Here is a 21,691-nt window from a genome sequence, read left to right as displayed (position 1 = left end):
TCACAAGTGTAAGGCAAGCGCTCTACCGCTGAGCTACAACTCCAGCTCCTATACTTTTTACTTTTGAACTGCCTGATATCCCATAGGTGTTATAAAATCTCCTTTATCAAGTTTTTTTTTTTTTTCAAGTTACTGGTACAGAACTGAATGATGGGAGGCCAGAGGATAGAGCATGCTACTGGGAGGAACTTAAAGAACAACAGAGTCAGAAAATCATGCTTAGACAAAGCAAATAAAGAAAGGTCAATGTTAAATGCCAGAAACACCAGATGTATATACTAAGATACTAAGTGTATATACTAAGTATGTATATATATGTATTATTTATGTATTTTATAAATAATACATATATATATATAATACACATATATATAAATAAGTGTGTATATATATATACTTTTAGTCTGTTAATGGCAAAAGAGTTGGGAAGAAATGTATTATAACTGTCAAAATTAGGAAGAAATCTGGTCTATCTATGACTGCTTTTAAATATATATATATATATTTTTTGCAGTACTGGGGATTGAACCCAGAGACTCACAAATGCTGGACAAGCACTCTCCCACTGGGGTACATCCCCAGATTATTTTTATCTGCTAGTCAACAGTGAACTGATAAAAAGGTAAAAGCTGACAGCAGGCACTAAACACCAAGCTTAATAGATAGTAAGTAGTCAATAAATCATCTTTCCTCTTCATTTCTACCTCCCTGATCACGGGTGACTTCTTTAGGTCCAATCACTCAGCACAGAGTAACTTAAAGAACGATTTACCCCTAATAAGTTATGTGATTTACCCCTATACAGAGGGAGAAATTTCATGTGCACATACCTGATTGCCATAAGCATACAAAAAGTGGCTTCGTGGATGAAATACCATTCCAACAGGAGAAGAAAACGAGGGAGGAAATAGGAAAGGTGGAAACTTTGGTTTGGAATTTGGGTTGTTCTTGGATATGACATTCACAGAGGCAATGGTAGTTTTCTTGAGCTAAATAAATAAAATATCAGGAATTTGTAAGAATTTGATCATTATTACTAGTCCACATTACAAACTTTAGACCTGTTTCTTAGATTTTGAGTAAGATAGGGACAGCATAGAACTGGAAGGATTAGCAATCATTGATATTTCTTTACTCCACTGCTCTCCGTTTTACAGATGTTGAAATTAAGTTTAGGAGGCAAAAATAATTTGTCTAAAATTTTATAATCAAGGGCACAGAGAGTTTATAGAATTTTTCCTGAACCTGGCAGACAGAATCAAGTGACTGTGCTTATAACTCTCATGCCAAAAGTGTGGATACCTGAGTCATATCCTAATTTTCTCATATCATGATCTTGAAGGGAAACAGACTATGACATCCCAAAATACATCACTTTGGAATAATTTTAAGCTGAAGAGACTTTTGGAATTCAACTGATGCAGAAGGAAAAATCTTTCTCAGAGCTTCCTTTTCTGACTAAAAGCAACTTCTGGGAAATGACTGTCATAAACTTTTCTTCAGAGCAGATCTACTCCCAGAAAAGAAACTGAAAATAAAACCTACCCTTGTGGGAGATATCTAGATGGACAAACGTTATCTAACCTTCTTATCTCCTGTTATTCTCCTGAAAACCAGTCATCTGTTTTCCCAAAACAAATGCATCAATTGAATCTCAATATTGTTCAGTTTAAAATTATCTTGACACCAAAGTGGCATATTTTGGGGTATATTTTTCCACTCACCTTTACCTATTAAAATATCATCCCCCAATTTTAGCCACCCTTGAAATTACTCATCACTGAGTTTCTCTCATATAAATGAACACTGCATGTGTAAACTAACAGGTTTTTTCCCCCTCCTATTAATATCACAAGGATTAAGGACCTTTGGAATAGAAAACATAGACATGTGGCAACAGGTCCCATTGTCTGCACATCTTAACTAACCACTTTATGGAACCTTAAATTTATAAGGAAAAAACTATCAGCTTATATTCTCCTGGAGGACTAATAGAGATTCATCACTCTGCCATTAGCATCATGGTTTCCACCATCATCAAATGGAACAATCAGAGGTGATGAATCTCTAAAGTGTCAAACTGTATTCTTCATTGTAAATAATTTTGCTGTAGCCAATTTTATCATGATCTATGGCTAAAGATAACAAGAATTTGGAGATAGCTTTTGATAAGGTAAATTTGCATTGTGGGAGTGTCACGAGCAATCACCTGGGCTATAAAACCTACCTTGTCGTATAAGAGGTAAACTCCAGCATCGTGCTCTTGGTCCATGAGAAATGTTACCACATTTGAGCGCATATAAGTTGCTATTTTATCTTGGTCAGGTAAGCAAGGAAACCATTCAACAAATGGTTCCTTACCAAAAAAACAAGAGCTCGACTATAAAAAGAGAAGGGAAAAGTTAATGCTGTTTTAGAAATGTAAGTCATCATAGTAAAACAAACTAATGAACCATTGTGTTGCCCTAACTAATTACAAATCAAATGTTTAAATCTTCAAAGTCTTTGCTTCTTTTCTAAGGGAGATGAATCCAGGAAATATTGCAAAGCATCTCTTTCTGGTACAAATTATTTGTCAAGAATCATTGTGTAGACCTAGATTTAACATAGTTAGGTAACTGCTATTAAAGCTAATCAGACCCACCACTGGGAGTATAGAGTGATTGATTGCTAAGCATTTCACCACATAAATTCCATTTTTTGGACTAATAACTACCCATGAAATCATGCATAACAAAAATTCTTACCTTTTAAAATATTTAATATCATACCTCACTTAGAGTCCTGTTTCTGTCAAAGGTGATAGTAATATAATCAACTATAAAATATAAAAGTACAGGAATTATGAATAGCATATATATTTCTAGAACTAGAAGGGTTAGTGTTAATAAAATAGTCTTCAAAAAACAATAGATGTTGGGCTGGGGTTGTGGCTCAGCAGTAGAGTGCTTGCCTAGCAAGTGCGAGGCCCTGGGTTTGATCTTCAGCAACACATAAAAATAAATTAATAAAAAAGGTATTGTGTCCAACTACAATTAAAAAATAAATATCAAGGATGTGTTATCAACTTATACTCAAATACAGATTTTTTTGCAGGTGTGTCTATTGTCTCAAGTTTAAATTAGTTTTTCCCTTTATTTTAGGCCATTAGTTTGTATAAATCAAACTTATCTTTACATTTTATTTTATTTTGATGCATGCCATTTTATTTAATCTCTATATATCATCTATATTGAAAAAACCTGTTAATATATAGTTAACTAAAATTTACCTTCAAAATGTTCTTTGTTGGCAAAACATCTTTCATTATACCATAATTTTCCTTTGATATAATCAACCTATAAAAATAGATAAATGAAAATATCACTTAAGTAACATATAGACTTAAGCTATAAAACAGAAAAAAAACTTACCAAAAAATTCCAAGGTTTGATAGTTCAGGGATGGGAGGCAAATAGAGAGGAAAACTACATGCAAATGAAATAAAAGGTTGTAGAATGAAAATAAGAAGCTAGAATGCAGATTTTGAACAATACACGCAAAAAAAGGAATACAAAGAGGAGAAATTGCATGACTTAGTTTGCATTATTGAAGATGCTATTGTCTATGACCCATCTTTCTGAAGCTAGCATCTGCCCTTAGTCTATCATAAAGGGTTTATCTTTCATTCCGCATTAGCTGCAGCTGTTAGGTTTAAGGAGCCTTCATGGATGCCTGAGTGCAGCAAGTAGCAGCAAGAAAAGGGTATTGAAAATTGGTCATGAGAGAAGCTTCAAAGGAAGTGAGATGGTATGCACTGGGTATTCCTTATATGCAATTTGAGATGATTCTGTTACGAGAAGATTCTGACTTTCAAATTATTGTTGAGACACAGGGAGACTTTCTTACACTTTTATAGACACAGTAATAACATCTATATCATATGTGCATAAAAACCTTTTAAATATTCTAAAATTGTGGTGATGGTTAGACAACTCTGTAAAAATACAAAACAACATGGAATTATACAATTTAAAAAGATAAAGTTTATGGTATGTGAAATATAGCTCAATAAAAAATGGTAAGAAACAAACAGAAGGTCTTATAAGATGAAACAGACACCAATGTATTTGGTGTTCTACTGCCATTCAAGTTCAGTTATTATAATCAAATAAAACTTTTTGAGTTCTCAGATAAATCTTCAGATTTGCAGGATACAGTAATTATCATTATAATATCTGGGAAGTTAATATAAAATCTTTATTGGGCCTTGAAATATTTCTCTTCTCCTGGGCATAGTGGTACATGCCTGTAATCCCAGTGGCTAAGGAGGCTAAGACAGGAGGATATCAAGTTCAAAGCCAGACTCAGCAATAGTGAGGCATTAAGCAACTCAGTGAGACCCTGTCTCTAAATAAAATACAAAATAGGGCTGGGGATGTGGCTCAGTGGGCAAGTGCCCTTGAGTTCAATCCCCGGTACCCCACCTGCCCCCCCCCCCCAAAGTTGTATTCCTCTTCTGCCTCTTTAGATTCTTCTGGGATTAAAAAAAAAAACAACCAACAACTTGAAATCAAACAGCCCTGTGATTAACCTTAGGGATAATTTAATCCCAGGATGTGCTCATGGCCCAGGTCTGACCTAAAGTCACAGGATTGGTTAGGTATGAACATATAATCTGAGTCATGTGAATCGTGAAAATCAGCCTTAAGATGCTTGGGTGTCTTTATTCCTGTTGGGATTGCTAATTTGGTATCTGCAAACATGGTGGCTAGCATAAAGGAAAGCAGGACCAAAAGTTGAAATGACAGAGTCCTCCAGATATCTGGTAGGGAGTGAACCCAGTCATGTTTGGAAGCCAGCTTTATCCCTTGAATTCCATATTTACATGAGTCGATAACTTTCTCTCCTTTGCTAAAATTAGGTTTAATTTGGCTTCTGTCATTTCTCTTCAGAAAGTTCCTGGCTATCTGCACTGGAAAAGAATCCAACTACCTTTTTTAAAAAGGTAAATTTTATTATTTATTCTTGAGCTTTATAAAATGATGTTATGGGATATATAGATAGTAAAATGGTTACTAGAGTGGGCTATCTTTTTTAAAAAACAGCTACACTATATTATGTACTATGCTAAGATTTTTATTTAACTACCTTACTTCTAAGAGATAGATATTTTTTGCCCATTTTAAAACAAAGAAATTGAGATCCAGAGAGTTATACAACTCGTTCAAAGTTATATGCTACATGGTAATAAATTAGCCAAAATTTGAATTCAGTCTGTCATTTATTCACTCATGGATTCATCAAATATTTATTGAAACTGCCCATGTACAAGGCAATGTGGTAACTGATTAGTAACAAGATAGCCCTTGGCCTGGAACCTAAAATCTTGGAACTAACCAGGTGTCTGCACAGACAACACAGGGAGTGGAACGATAGGAATCAGTGCTGAGAGCTTTGCGAGTGCACGGGAGGGGTACCCTGGTGGTTAGCGAGGGACTCCTGGAGAGTGAGAAGAAATTTTCTAAAACAGAAAGAGTGAGAGGGAGTGCATGCTAAGAAGACAAAATATGTCCTGCAAGAGACCTGATTTGTGAGAAGTGTGGGCACATTTAGGGAAGGCAAGTATCTGGGCATGGCTGGAGAGATGGCTCAAGGAGGTGAGCAGGCACAAAGGATCTTGTAGTCTCACAGGACTTTGAATTCCATCCCTAAAGAAGTGACCCAAAGTCCATACTATTTCTATTTAAACACATTTTTGTGGGTAAGTAACAGATTTTGCCTCATGCCAATTTCCCAGTTTAGAGCTTTACACGGGGTGTGGATGTGCTGTGTCAATTATTCTTTCAAGTCATTCAAGCTGCTGCTAAAATTTCACCTCTATGGAGAGGGATGCTCTAACCCTCCTCTTTTAAACAGAATATTGTTTTCCCTTGAATCTACTTTTCTCTCATTCTGCTTTAGTTCCAGCACTTACAACTATCTAAAAATCTCATTATATATTTGTTTGTGTACTGGTTTATGATCTAGTTCCCTCAATAGAATGCTAAGCTATGTAAGAATAGGGACTTTACCTTAGGCACTGTGAAATACCACATGTCCGAACAAGCATAGATTATAGTCAGTGATCAAAAAAAAAATTGTTGAATGGAGAAATCACCAAATATGAACTACTCAACTACTGCCCCCAAAGCCACATATATACCATGCCTGACTTCTTTCCTCCTCCAGTCAATCTTTACACAAAAGGTCTTATCCAAAGGTAAATCCCTATACCTTTAAGAATAATTTCACTTTTTCCCTTTCTTTCCTCCCTAGCCCCAATACCTCCCTGTTTTCAGAACACTTGGATTTCTCTCCTTTTATCACTACCACACCTGAGATTTGTTGAGATATTTTGTTTCAATAGGATTTGTTATAAATCCTTGTAAATGGTAAAAACCTCTATAAATGGAAATTTAAAAATTTTAAAAATATTTCATAAGCATTTCCCCTTTACTCTGCCAGTCCAAGTTCTAGAAGTGCATTGTACCAATACCCTTGGCCACATAAAATTAATAGGAACAAAACTATTAACAGCAACATTGTATCAGCAAAGAAGTGGAAAATTACACAAGCATTCATCAACTGTGGACAGGTTAAATAAACCCTGGTAAGTTGGCATACTTGTAGCTATAAAAAAGAAACAAGGGGAAAAAAAAGAAAGAAAAGAGGTCATTCTTCATGTACCAGTATGGACTTTTTCCTGTGCTATATTAATAATGAAGAAAGTAAGTCATGTCTGTAGTATACTTGTATGTAGTGTAAGAAACCTGAGAAAAATATATAGCCCAAATTATTTGAATTTACATTAAAAACACTAAAAACATATGGAATGTTTACTTGTAAGGGACAGGGAAAACGGGCTGAGTATACCCAGGTAGGCAGGAGTGAGACTTCTCAGTTTATGTCTTTATATAACTTTTTTGGTTTTTAATTACACGAATGTATCATCTATTAAAAAATAATTTTTAGATGTCAGAAATTCTCATTTCCCTTGCAACATGACATTTCTTTCTATAGACTGAATGTTTTTGTTCCTCCCTAATTCATATGTTGAAATTAATCTCCAGTACGATGGCATTTTCAGTGAAGACTTTGAGAGGTGATCAGGTGGCTGAGACTTAGGTGTCTTTATCTGATCCGAGGATGGTTAGATACATGTGATTAGCACCCTTACAGAAGAGAACCCAGAGAGATATGTCTTGCAACTCTGCCATGTGAGGTTACAGCAAGAAGACAGCTGTCTACAGACCAGGAAATGACCCTCACCAGACAGTGAAATGGCCAATATCTTGAAATCAGACTTGCCAGCCTCCAGAACTATGAGAAATCTCTGTTCTTTATAAGCCACCCTTTCTGGTATTTATGTTATAGCTGCCCAAATTGACTAAGACATCTCTGTTTCAAGAATCCTTGTCTCATATATTACATTTTTACTTACATAGACAGAAAACATATAAGTTGATATTAGACTCTCAAGATCTGTACTAAAACAGCATAGTATTTCTACATAACTAACATGCATATCCTCCTGTCTACTTTAAATCATCTCTAGATTACTTAATGCAATCTGAATAAGTAAATAGTTGTTACACTACTTAGGATTAGGTAATAATGACAAGAAAATGAGTCTACTTGTTCAGTACAGATGCAATTCTCACCCCTAATATGTTTAATTTATATTTGACTGAATATGTAGAGGTGAACATGCAGATAAATTGAAGAATATTGGTATTAGTTCTTCTTTAAAGGTCTTGTAGAACTTAGCTGTGTATCCATCTGGTCCTGGGCTTTTCTTGGTGGGTAGGCTTCTGATGGCATTTTCTATTTCATCACTTGAAATTGATTTGTTTAAATTGTGTATATCATCCTGATTCAATTTGGGAAAATCATGACTCTAGAAATTTTCACTGCCTTCGATATTTTCTATTGTTTTGGAGTACAAGTTTTCAAAATAATTTCTAATTATCGTCTGTACTTATGTAGGTGTCTATGGTGATGTTTCCTTTTTCACTGTGTATGTTAGTAATTTCAGTTTTCTCTCTCCTTCTCTTCATTATCATGGCTAAGGGTTTGTCAATTTTATTTATTTTTTCAAAGAACCAAGTTTCTGTTTTGTCAATTTTTTCAATTGTTTCTTTTGTTTCAATTTCATTGATTTCAGCTCTGATTTTAATTATTTCCTGTCTTCTACTGCTCTTGGTGTTGATTTGTTTTTCTGTTTCTAGGGCTTTGAGATGTAATGTTAAGTCATTTATTTGTTGACTTTTTCTTCTTTTAAGGAATGAACTCCACGCAATGAACTTTCCTCATAGTACTGCCTCCATAGTGTCCCAGAGATTTCGATAAATTGTATCTGTGTTCTCATTCACCTCTAAGATTCTTTTAATCTCCTCCTTGATGTCTTTTGTAACCCATTGTTCATTCAGTAGCATATTATTTAGTCTCTAGGTGTTGGAAGAGCTTTTTATTTATCATTGATTTCTAATTTCATTCCATTATGATCTAATAGAATGCAGGGTAGTATCTCTAATTTTTTAAAATATTTTCCAAGAGTTGCTTTGTGGCATAACATATGGTCTATTTTAGAGAAGGATCCATGTGCTGCTGAGAAGAAAGTGTATTCACTCATTGAAGGATGAAATATTCTATATATGTCAGTTAAATCTAAGTTATTGATTGCATTAGTGAATTCTGTAGTTTTGTTTTTCCAGCTTTTGTTTGGAAGAGATATCCAGTGGTGAAAGAGGTGTGTTAAAGTCACCCAGAATTATTGTGTGGTGGTCTATTTGACTCTTGAACTTGAGAAGAGTTTGTTTGATGAATGTACACGCTCTATTGTTTGGGCCATGTAAATTTATTATTGTTATTTCTTGTTGATGAATGGTTCCTTTAAGCAGTATGAAATATCCTTCTTTATCCCTTTTGATTAACTTTGGCTTGAAGTCTACTTTATTTGCTATGAGCATAGAAACCCCTGCTGCTTCTGCAGTCCATGTGGGTGGTTGCTGCGCCCCTCCCCTGACTCAGGCAAAGGCAAGGCCCTACTGAGGTGGATGGCGCAAGGCGTCCATCCTCTGGAGGAGTGCAGTATGTTTCTGGGAATGGGCTGGTTTGTTTTTGTATTCCTGTTAATAAGTATAGTGGTGACTTCTCATATAACCATTAAGTATGAAGGAAAAAACAAGACTTTCCCAATTAATGCAACTACTTCTAAAGAATAAACCTGTTTGCTCTAAATGCAATGATTCAGCTATGGAATGTAAATTGTTAATGTTTAATGAGAAACCCTCTGTAGGAAAAACAGTCAAGGAAGTTTTTGAGAAAGTAAATTAAAATCTAGAGAAGAAAAATTAATATTAAGAAGACAGATTAGTGCTTGGTATTGGGCAACTTGTTCTTGTTCCTGTGCACAATGGTTTGGTGCTCTTATTCTTGTTTGATTAAAATTAGTAGCCTCTCTTTTCAAGTTAACTACTTGCCATAACTGCGGTGCCGGTTCTAGTCAGTAAGTCAAGAAAGAATAGTCAAGGTACAGGCCAATAGTCTGGGACATTTCTAACTATTATTAAAAGCTAACTAAGCAGAAACAGTTCAAAGCAAAATGTAAACTGAAAGTAAAAATGCTTGCTTATGCATAAGCCAAGATACATTCTTCTTATCCAATTGTAGCTACGTAATATTTTGTTTCTTTGAATAATGATTTCTGTTTGGTATGAATAATGATTTCTGTTTGGTAATCACAAAATACTGTGAGCCTGCCAAAAATGAAAAGTATATATGATTAACTTCACAAGATTGGGATTCAACACCTTCACTCTTGTGTCTGTGTTGTTTCTCCGCCACCTTTCGTCGACTCCTCACCATCCGTTAGTCTCCTGAGACCCCCTGCCCGAGCTGGATTCCGACAGGTGGTATGGTTTTTCTCAACCTTTTACCTTCAGTTTGTGGATGTCTTTTCCTATGAGATGAGTCTCTTGGAGACAGCATATTGTTGCGTCTTTTTAAAAAAATCCAATCTGCCAGTCTATGTCTTTTGATTGGTAGTTTAGACCATTAATATTCAAGGTTATTATTGAGACATGACTTGTATTCCCAGCCATTTTTAGTATTTAACCTGACTTGGTTTCTCCTTTGATTAGCTTTTCCTTTAGTGTAATACCTCTCTTTGCTGATTTTCATTGTTGTTTTTCAATTCCTCTTCATGGAATGTTTTGCCGAGGATGTTCTATAGTGCAGGCTTTCAAGTTGTAAATTCTTTTAACTTTTGTTTATCATGGAAAGTTTTTATTTCATCATCATATATAAAGCTTAAGTTTGCTGGATAGATTCTTGGTTGGCATCCATTTTCTTACAGAGCATGATATATGTTGTTCCAGGATCTTCTAGGTTTCAGTGTCTGGGTTAAAAAAAAAAAACTGCACATAATCTAATTGGTTTCCCCCTATATGTAATCTGATTTTTTTCTCTTGTGGCTTTTAATATTCTCTCCTTATTCTGTATGTTAGGCATTTTCATGATAATGTGCCTTGGTGTGGATCTGTTGGGTTTTTGTACATTTGGCGCCTTGTAAGTCTCTTGTATTTCGTTTTCCAATTCATTCTTCATGTTTGGAAATTTTTCTGATATTATTTCATTGAATAGAATCCTCATTTCTTTGGTTGGCAACTCTATGCCTTCCTCTATCCCAACAACTCTTAAAATTTGGTCTTTTTATGCTATCCCATATTTCTTGAATGTTCTGCTCATGGTTTCTTACCATTTTAACTGTGTGGTCTACATTCTTTTCAAGATTATATATTTTGTCTTCATTGTCTGAGGTCCTGTCTTCCAAGTGGTCTAATCTGTTGGTGATGCTTTCAGTTGATTTTTAATTTTTAATTTAGTTTATTGTTTCTTTCATTTCAAGGATTTCTGTTTTTAGTTTTTTTAGAACCTCTATCTCTCTATTGAAGTAATCTTTTGCTTCCTGTATTTGTTTATGTAGCTCTTTTTCAAAATGATATTTTGCTGCCTGTAATTTACTCTCTTATATCATCCTTTAATTAATAGAACATTTTAATTATGTACATCCTAAACTCCTTCTCTGTAATTTCCTCTGCTGTGCTGGCCATGGATTCTAGTAATGTAGTATCTTGATTTGTTTGGGGCACTTTCTTCCCTTGTCTTTTCATATTGCTTGTGTCTTCCCTTATCACTGTGGATCTGAGGTGTTACAGTTTTTACCCAATAGGCTTATAGGGCCCTGTAGGGTTCCAATACCTCTCCTTTGAGGTAAAGGACAATGTTAACAGATCCCAGTATAAACAATATACAGCCTAAAAACAAATGTTTGCTATTAAAACTTTTACAGTTTGATCACAATGTACAGAAATAGTGAATTCAATTATTATCTACAATATATTCAGTTGGTATGTAAAAGGGTTTACAGGTTCTGATGGTGGACAAAGAACTGGAAGTGAGGAGTAGGACAATATGCTGATGAGGTAGGAGTTGAGGATATAGAGTTGTTATATCTTAGGAACTGTGAAAGAGAAATCTAAAGAGGAAGTAGGAGGAGAAGAGAAAGGAAGTGATTTTTAGTAGAGAAGTAAGTAGGAAGACAGTAGAGTATATAAAACAAATATATATATATATATATATATATATATATATAAATTAAAAAAGGTTAAAACAGTAGAAGTTGGTGACGATAAAAAAGGAAAACAAACAAAAGAATATAAAACACAACTGTAATATACTATTCAGGTGTTGCAGTCCTTAAAATCCTAATTCATCAAAGTATTTGGTTGTTGGGGACATGAGGGTGGGAGAATAGGGAGGGAGAAGAAAAAAAAATCTTGAAGGAAGAAACAGGGATTGTTTCTGTTGGAGATTAGTATCTTTCTTGCGTCCCTTCTCATCCAATAGTTGGATCATCTGTTGTTAGCTGACATCTCCAATGTCAGGATGGTGAAGGTAACCAGGGTGTCACTGTGCCAGGGTAATGGCTGCTGGGAGAGGGGGTAGTTAGAAACTGGGTACCTGGCCAGGTGGAGTTCCATACTGGGAGCTGCTCCCACTGAAGATGGTGATGAAGGTGACCCAAGATGGAGGCGCCTGCTTTCAGTGGTGGGGTGTAGAGTCTGGTGTGGGGATTCGAGCCATGGTGGTGGAGGATGAGTTCAGAGCAGAGCTCTGTGGCATGCAGTCGCTGACTTCAGAGCCTGGGTGAGGATACTGAGTGCAGGCAGACCAGTGCGTGTACAGGACTATCTCCCTGCTGCAGAGTCCCAAGATGGCAGCCACTGGAGGAGCCCCTCGTTGGTAGGTGGGGGTCCACACAGGAGTGGTGGCTGGAGTTCCTGTGTGTAGAAAGCTGCAGGGTGTCCTGCATGGGATCGGTGTTCTTGATTGCTACTCGAGTGGGTGGCCAAAAGTTCTGCGTGGGTACTGATGCTGTTGGTCCCTCTTGGGTACCTGGCAGTCCTGCATGGGCAAGTAGTTGGGAGACCTACTCCGAAGCTGAGGCCCGGAGCACTGGACAGGCAAGGTGACGGTGATTCCTGTGCAGGAGCAGGAATATCACTCTCAGAGAAGCCGTATCCTCACTTCTTGAGTCCAAAGTCATGGAGTGACACAGAATGCTGCCTCCCTCTGGCCCGCCATCTTGGACCCCCTCCTTCCCTCTGTTCTTTCAAATGTAAATCAGTTTTGCCTAACTGGCTTTCTCAGTTATCTCTTTGACTTTTTATTCCATTAGTATGGCATCAGTCAGTTCTAATTGTTTCCTGGGAAATAAATGCTCCTTTCTCCTAGCAGTACGAGCGAGGGTGTAAGGTGCACATGTCCATGTGTGTACATAGGACAGAATGGGAATGGCATATGATAAAGGCTAGGAATACTCATAATTCTGATTGTGATTTTCAGATTGACACATACATATGTGTTGACTGGATTGACTTAGCTGAATTACAAAACTTTGTAACAGAGAAAGGAAATGATGGTTGGAACAAAATCCCCCAAAGAGCAGAAGCAGAAAGGTGGCTAGATTATATGTCATTTTTGTGCAAAGTTTAAAAAGCAATCCTTTCTCTACTTGAGCCCCATGACACCACAGTAGGTGGCCTGTGGAGTATAGTGTTATTCAAATTCTGGCCTGACTCTCTTTGTGGAGAATTTATAGAACATGACCTGAATAACAATAGAAAAGCTATACAAAGCATGGGAGAAGGGACTAGGCTGGCCTCTAAAACAAGGAGGGGCACCACTTCTTCCTTGAAATAGAATTGTCTAGTGGTTGCTGAAAGTTTTTTTTTTTTTTTTTTTTAAGTTCAAGCTAAATAACATTATGGTAATAGGAAGAATCTATATGGGGAATTGTTGTTTTGCATTTCATCTATTTGGTCACCAAGTAAACCAACCCATAGAAATGTTAAGCTTCTTACCCTTTCAAAACCACAAAAGTCTGCTCTCGAAAACTAGAAGAAAAGAGAAACGTTAACTTTTGCTTGCGCATCAGAGGCATGACAAAACAGTAATTTAAAGTATACCAAAGGAAATTCATGTTTTTTCTATTCCATCAGTTAGGATGGTTAAACACTAAACCAGCCTCTAACATAGTTTACATAATATCCTGGAGATTTTCCCTTTAGTCTTTGCTTTGTGTGACCATCTTATTAATTTACTTATACCTTAATGAAATTCCAGAAAGGATTTGAGATGAAGATTGTAAGGGCTCCCCAACCCCTCCAACTGGGAATTGAACCTAGGCCTTGAACATGCAAGTTATACCAGGTATAAGAAATATTTGCTTCTCGGTCAGTTGCTTTTGTTTTCCTTCTCTTATCTTAATTTATATTACTTTTAAAACTATACTTAGTTTTACCAATTACCTTATAGCATTTTGGAAACTTATACAGTGCTTTAGTCAGCTTAGAGGAGGAAAAGTTTATTTTGGGGCTCACAGTTTCAGAGGTCTCAGTTCATAGACAGATGGCTCCATTCCTTGGGGCTTAAGATGAGTTAGAACATCATGGCAGAAGAGTATGGCAGAAGAAAGCAGCTTCCATGATGATCAGGAAGCAGAGAGAGCCTAAGCTCAGCTCACCAAATATTACCCCAAAGGCATACCTCCAAGAATTCACCTCCTCCAGCCACATCCTACCATCCTTGGGTTACCATTTAATTAATCCCCATTGGGATTAACTCACTAATTGGGTTAAGGTTTTAATAACTGAACCATCTCACCTCTAAACCTTCTTGCATTGTCTCACACATGAACTTTGGGGGGCCGCTCACATACAAATCATAACATACAACTAAAATACATAGGTAGATAATGTCTTTTCTACATGTATTTACTTAAAATTTACTATAAATACATATATCAATAAAACTGGCACCATTTTCAAATTATATATTCAGTATTGTAAGGCTATATTATGCAACTTTTTTAAAAGGAAGAAGCATTTTAATTCTAGGATATACCACACATAACTCAAATGCCAAATATTTCTTTTTATGTCTCAGAATTTAAGGTTAATGATTAGTTACAAAGTGATTTACATACCTTTAGGATTTTGCCTGAAGGATAGCGAAGATCTTTACTTACAAAAACACCCAAAGATGTGAGGATAACTAAAACATGATTTGTTAAAACCATATCAATCAAGGAAAGCCCTGAATGTTCTAAAAAAAGAAATCAAACCCTGGGTTAAAAAGTAAGAAAAAAAGTGAGCTCTTTAGCAAAGCAAAGACATTTCATAAATACTGTTCAAGTTATTGTAAGTGAAAGGCTGTAGATAAAGGCAGCTAGAGGAATTACCTTCATGAAGTGAAGTATAGATGTTTTCTGTCAGGTCAAACCACATGGTAGAACCATAATTCCAAAATCCAGAAAAGGTTAGGCCTATGAAAACACCTACGATGAAAGAAAAGAAAATGGAAACTCAACGACTTCACAGAACTAGTCAATTCTATGGTGCTAGACTTCCAGGGCAGGAGCACGAATCTACCTCATCTTCCAATACAATTTCCTGTCCTACTTCAACTCTCCTTTTCTCAGTTTGAATCTCATTTTCCCACGTACTAGAAAGATGAATTAACTGCAAGTTACAGCCAGGATTTTAGCCAACCACCTCATTGACTCCTAGAAGAGTTCCTCTAGGAACGTTCTGTCCTTAAGCCCTCTTAATGCATTGGTATAGCCTAAAAATATTTTCCAAGCTGTATTTAAGTATTCTGTTCATATTGAAGAGAATCATAATACTCTACTCCAAAATATGCCGTTTTGATTTAACACCAAGACAGGTTTGCATAAACAGACATTACTTAAATAACCCTTATCCTCCATGAGTTTTCTCAGGTATTTCCTAGCTATTTCTTCACAGCTTATTGTCCCTTGAAACCCAACCCCCATTTTCTTTGTTAAAATGGCATATAAGATCCAAGTTTAAGCACAATTGACAATTGAACATAGGAGCAGTTTGGTCTTAGAGGAGTAGTCAGCACCAACAATATAGATTTGGGATTCATCAGCCTGCAGATGGCATTAGTATAGGAGACTGGATTGAGTCTACCAGAGAGAAAATGTGGTCACATAAGGAAGGAGAGTCAAAAACCTCAGGTTCATCAACATTGAGAGGTCACTCCAAAAAGGAGTCAGCCTAGAAAACTAAAGAGTTACCAATGAACTAAGATAAAAGCAATTGATAAAAGGTGGTGTCAAGAAAGCCAAGAGGATAAAGTGTCTTGAGGAGAGTTGTCAACTGCGTTAATGTTCTGGGAGGAAAAGTAGAATAAGAAAAAAGAATTGGCTGTTGGAATAGGGCAATATGGAGATTGTGGGTGATCTTGAGAACTCTTCAGATAGAGGATGGAAACAAAAGTCTGATTTGCAGTAAAATAAAGATAAAATGTGAAGTGAAAAAAAGCAGTCCCATTTTGCTTTGAAGAACAGATAAATGGAGGGTGGGAGTAAAGTCAGATGAATGAAGGTTTTGTTTAAGATGGGGGACAGTGGGGCTTGCTGGTATGCTAATGCATAAGATCAAGGAGGAGGGAGAGCATGATGAAGCAGGAGAGAAAGGAGAAGTCCAGTGTAGATGCAGGAGCAAATTTCTTCAGATGGTGGGAGTAGGACCCAGGACATGAGAAGTGAGGAGTGGTTTTTGATGGAAGTAGAGAGAATGAATACAACAGGTGGAAGGCAGAGCTTGCAAGTGTGAGTGAGGCAGGACTGCAGATGACAGGTGTAATAGTGAAGGAGCGCCTGTGAAAAGTCTCTACATTCTCTACGAAGTATTAGACAATGGCACAGCTGAGAGAGGGGAAGCAGATGACACTGAGTGTATGAGGAGTTGGAAGAGGTGTGATAAGGCCATCTTGCAGAGTGGGAAAATAAATATAACACAGAGGAGTGACAGTATGTCAGGGCAGTGCTACATGCCCTATTGAAATCTGTGATCAAGAGTTTAAAGTGAGACCAGTCTGTGGAATTCTTAAATGAGACTGGTGAGCAATTATTTTCTAGCAACCATGTGCTCCTGCTCTTCCAGGAGCACAGGTGGCCTTAAATAGAGTTGGGAGTACACAAGGAAGAAAGAGAAGGGTGAGAAGGTTACAGAATATTTTTAAGGATGGAATATGAAAATTATGGTGAGAGAAGAAAATAAGGATATTGGATACTTAAAAAGTATGGATCAAAGTCTCAACAAGACCAAAGGAATGTTGGAATATGAATTCTGGGAAAGATAGAATAGAAGGCAGTACACAGTGTGAGATTCTTGTAATGGAGATTTTTGAGACACTGACGATTATTAGAGATTATGAGGTCATGAATATAACCACAGAAGGAGATGAGCCCTTGGAACTGGATAACCCTTAACATGGGTTACTGAAAACAGTGACAAAAATCAAGGTGGAGAGGAAGGCAGAGATCAGAAGCTTAACTCATTAAGAGTGTGACTGACAGGGAAGTGCTGGAGGGGACCTGAAGGGATATGTCGTACGAGTGACCTACGGGAGGAAGGTGGTTAATAAGTCCAAAATGGAGCACATAGGGCCACTGTTCTCACCATTAACCTCATGTGGAATTAAGGCTGGAAGGATGAACAGGGCCTTGCAAAGGAACTGCTAGCTAAGGCACTGGCAGCCTGCTACTGTGGCAAATTTTGTTTCTGTTTCGGGACAGCGGTAGTCAGTTGGGGGAAAGGGGGTTTCACCTAACAGGTTGCTGAAACCAATTCTTTCATGAAAGTCTGAGGTGGTCTGTGAATGTGACTCCAGGCAATTAAAACTGCCCCTTCCCTCCTCCATGACTCTCAGTTTTATGTCAGGATGGAGCTTGAGGAATTGAGAATGGCTGCTCTATTGTGGGTCATGGTAGGAAGACAGGTATCAGTGTTTGAATAAAGAGAAGAAGGAGATCCTAGCCTGGTATCCATGAAACAAAGTAGGGAAAAAAGGCTGTTTACATCTGGGTTGTTAGAGCTTAATACAGGGACAACAGAGAGGAGATGGACACCTGACTTATAACTAACTTAGCAGAAGCAGGCATTCAAAACTAGAGAAAACCAACAGACTATAAACTTTTAGGAAGTCAAGGAAACCTGAGCCCAGGCTATGTCTATTCCTAACACAATGCACATGTTTTTAATCTGTTGCTTTAGTATAAAGTGATGGTAGGGTAAGCTTTTATTCTTTTATTGTTTTCTAAAATTATGTTTGCTATTAATGGTACATTACTCTTTCATGTGAATTTTGGAATTGGTCTGTCAATTTTCATGCCAAAGAAAAAAAATAGATAAATAAAGGAAAATGTACCCCCCTCCACCAAGTAATTTTTCTTCAAACTGTATTGAACTGGTTGATAAATTTGGAGACAGTTAAGATCTTTATAATACTCTAAGTTTCTATTGATAAACATAAAATCTTTTATTTATTTCAGTTTTTTAATGGGCTCTATTAGGTTTCATAATATCTGTACAACAGGCCTTGCAACTCTTTTTGTTTGTTTGTTTTTAATTCCTAGGTATCTTTTGGGATTTTTTGCCCTATGAATCATAATTTTAATCTTGGGACTGGGGATGTAGCTCAGTGGTAGAGCCTAGCCCATATGAGGTACAATCCTCAGAACTGAAAAAAAAAAGGAAAAAAAAAGATGAAATTATAGTTTTGAATTAGCCTTTGAGGTGGTTTTATATATTGTTATTATATCTCATAACCTTATAGCTCTCTCATATTTGCTCAGATTGTTTTTATATAAAAATTTTTAGCTTTTTTGTAGATATACATATTACCTATGAGTAATAAAAATTTCTTATTTTTTAATCTGTTTATTTCTTATTTGCCTTTTATATTAATTTGAACTGAGTACAATAGGTAATCAATGACTGAGGAAAAGCAATAGAAAAATACTGTTAATAGCTAAAATGTGTAATGGTGATCTGATATTATGCAATAATATTTAGTCTTCATACCCAGGGTTCCTAAGTCTCTTGGAATTTCCTGTGTGATAGAAACATCTTTTGTTCTAATGAGGTGACTCTTGATGGGCTGGTCATCAGAAAAACTGAACCATGACTTAAGCTTGAAACTTTGAGCCCCATAGCCATCCTCCAGAAAGGCAGGAGAAGCTGGAGACTGATCTTGCCAATGTGATAAAGCCTTCATAAAAATCTCTATGGCAAAGGCTTCAGAGAGCTTCCTGGTTGATGAATACATCCAGGTATAGGGAAGGCGGCATAAGCAACTTCATGAGGACAGAACTTGTTGTGTTTGGGACCTTTTTGAATTTTGCCCTATATACCTCTTTATCTGGCTGTTTATCTGTATCCTTCATGATGTCCTTTACAATAAACTTGTTAAATGTATGAGATGTTCCTCTGAGTTCTGTGAGCTGTTCTAGCAAATTATTGATTGGGGGTGGGTCATGGAAACCCTCTGATAGGGTTGGTTAGAAGTATAGGTTACAACCTGGAACTTGTGAATGGAACTAAGACTCCAACCTCTAGGGGGTCTGTGCTAACTCATGCCAGAATTGAATTAAACCATAGGACACCCAATTAGTGTCAGCAAGGAACTGAAGAAAGGCTTGGTGTGGAGAATCTATACAATTGGTATTTGAAGTGTTGTAAATGAGAATAAAGAGAAAAAGGTTATTTTTTCCTTTGTACGTGCAGCAGTGAAAAAACATACACATAATAAATAAAATAATGTAATACCTTAGGAAAAATAATACCTACTTATATATGGAAGAAATATCAAATGGATTAAAAACAATGCATAATCTTTGGGAAGAAGTAATATACCAGTAGAGGGCAGAGGATAAATGAAATTAGGAGAGATACTTAAGCCACTACTGACATGGTAAAAAGTCACAAGAAACAATATCCTCAGTATATCACACTTGCAAGTAGATAGGTAGAGTGACAAAGAGTAAATTCATGGGTGTTTTTAATAATCATTTTCACTCCAGCCCAACTATATACATTTCGTTTGTACTGCCACTTAACCAACACCTTTAACAAATGCAAAACACTACTAATGACATTCAATAAATTTGTAAACTTACCATTATATGTTGTATTCAAAACGAAGCCAATTATAGCGACATCATTGGCACAAGGGCACTTTGTCACTTTGATGTCTATCACATGTGGATACAATGTTTTGACCTCATGTTTTACCATCGCTCTTCCAAGAGTCCACTGTAGAATAGGTTCTGTGGAAATTAAATTTAGGTGTTTAAACTGTGGCAGCATCCTTGAAAATGAAACATTACCACTTTCCTTTAAAAGTTTTAGACAAACTATAAAGGAACTATTCTATAGTTCAAAAATGGGTGCAGTAGGATCTCACCCTTCATTGATGGAAAGTAAGTCCATTTTTATTTTCCAGAGTAGAAGGAATGATGTCTAATTCCTTCGGTGTGAGCCTGGCAAGATCACATTGCAGAAGAGTATGTGGGATGGGAGATATTGCTTTGGCCATATTTGGATAAAAACATTATCGTAGGATCTATGCCTAGAAATGGAATTGCTCCAACATGGGATATACACATTTATAACTTAGAAAACAACTTCTGTCTCAAGAGCCCCCATTTTCCTTTCCTTTTCCTTCCCAATTCCATCAAACGGCAGTAGATAATTAAAAATGAGAATTCAGAGTAGCAGTGGAAAACAGGGGAAATTGTCATTAGTAGTTAAGAGACTTAGAGTGGCTTCTGGAAAATAGGAAAGTTAGGAGTAGACTAATAGGTAACCCAATCAGCGGTGACAGTTCTTCAACCCAGCATGGTCTGAATGGCAAAACAAGTGGCAAAGAAGGTCTTTCACATGACCCACAAGGACTTCCAGGAGATAAAGTATTTAAATCCCTCATCTTTAATTTTTGCTAGGCTCTAGTTCATGGGCCTTTGAATATTTGTTTTTCTCCCAACCATTTTCCAATCTCTTTTTGGTATCACCCTCTCTGCAAAGCCTTCCATGAATCCCTAGAGTAAGTAAGACTCCCCTCATCCTCTCATGCTTCAGGACAGCCCTAAACTTCAGTGGACCTAGAAGAATGAAACTACCCTCTTCTTCACCAGATAGGGTTAGGCAACAATCCTTTTGAAAGAACTTAATAACACAAGGTTTTCCAAATTTTAAAATTTATTCATGGAGATGTAACAGGTTGAGCTAAAGTCAAATCTTCATGCATAAAACTCAGGCTGGGAGACAAAAAGACAGTCAATATAGGTAATAAACAATTGGGTCAGATCTGGAAGACGGGGGCTGATTCAAAAGGAAAGGAATCAAATGCTAAATATCTCCAAAGTCCTGCCCCCACCAACCTGTTCCCCTGCATCCAGGGAATCGTTCCTCCCTGCAGAGAGCTGTAGGAGTTGTTAATGAAGTACCTCTGGGCAGCTCCTTTCCTGCCCAATTGTGCAGTCATGGAGAAGCACCCTGGAAAGGCTTTTTGCCCACCTTTTGGCCCACCTTTTGGTTGCTAGTCACTAGGCAAGATGAGAGGAGAAGGAGGGCTGAGAACAAAGGAACTAGAATGCATAAAAGCAGGAGTGAAAGGTCAGGCAACACATCGACCAAAAGGAGGCAGATTTTAAAAGGCTGCTGAACAAGGCTTTCCTGAGATTTCCCTGTGTGTGTGTGTGGGGGGGAACTCTCAGACTGACAGAGGGGATAAGAAGAGGGTCTGAGGAGAAACCACACAGGGCTCGACCGAACTGGAATTTTTATTTGGTTTAGGGCAGGAAGGGAGAACTTGGGACAGGAAAAGGGGTTTTTAGAGTCCCTTGTACCACTGGAGTTGGCTAAGATCCAGGATTGGCCAGGAGACCCTGCTGATTGACAGGCAGTTCTCTCAGGGCCTGATTGGTGGTTCTTTCACACGTGGGCTGCTTGGTACTTTGTTCCTAAGTCACCTCCATCAACCTGACAGGGAGGCACCCCTACTTCCTTGGACACCCATCTCTAGGCCCTCTTCTCTGCAGAGAAGCCTATCTCTGTTCTATCCTTTAAATAAAACTTGCTTTCTATGCTTGCCTCAGCATTTCTTGGGTGTTCAGTCTTCACATCTGGGGAAACAGAATTTGGCCCTAATGGAGTCTCAACACTGGTATCAAAACGACAGAAGGATTTTTTTTTTTCCCTGAAGAAAATCTTTTGAAAACACTTAAAAAAGG

At 37.1% G+C, this 21,691-nt stretch overlaps 1 protein-coding gene across 1 annotated transcript in view; it reads right to left on the bottom strand.

Moving 5' to 3' along the window:
* Positions 1-21,691, bottom strand: part of Catsperb (cation channel sperm associated auxiliary subunit beta) — a 125,060-nt gene that overhangs the window by 67,793 nt on the left and 35,576 nt on the right. Inside the window, exons 6-13 of the mRNA XM_046441118.1 lie at positions 19,577-19,726; positions 14,828-14,923; positions 14,573-14,691; positions 13,449-13,481; positions 3,272-3,338; positions 2,772-2,818; positions 2,228-2,380; positions 831-989 (exon numbers count right to left, since the gene is read on the bottom strand). Coding sequence (XP_046297074.1) covers positions 831-989; positions 2,228-2,380; positions 2,772-2,818; positions 3,272-3,338; positions 13,449-13,481; positions 14,573-14,691; positions 14,828-14,923; positions 19,577-19,726 — 824 coding nt within the window. The remainder of the gene's footprint in view (positions 1-830; positions 990-2,227; positions 2,381-2,771; positions 2,819-3,271; positions 3,339-13,448; positions 13,482-14,572; positions 14,692-14,827; positions 14,924-19,576; positions 19,727-21,691) is intronic.

Source organism: Marmota monax, unplaced genomic scaffold (genome assembly GCF_021218885.2).
Source record: "Marmota monax isolate L192 unplaced genomic scaffold, Marmota_monax_Labrador192_F-V1.1 WCK01_AAM20220418_F8-fsc00017, whole genome shotgun sequence".
Classification (NCBI taxonomy): Eukaryota; Metazoa; Chordata; class Mammalia; order Rodentia; family Sciuridae; genus Marmota; species Marmota monax.
Note: the sequence above shows the minus strand (reverse complement) of the source record. Positions and strands in the feature narration are given on the sequence as shown.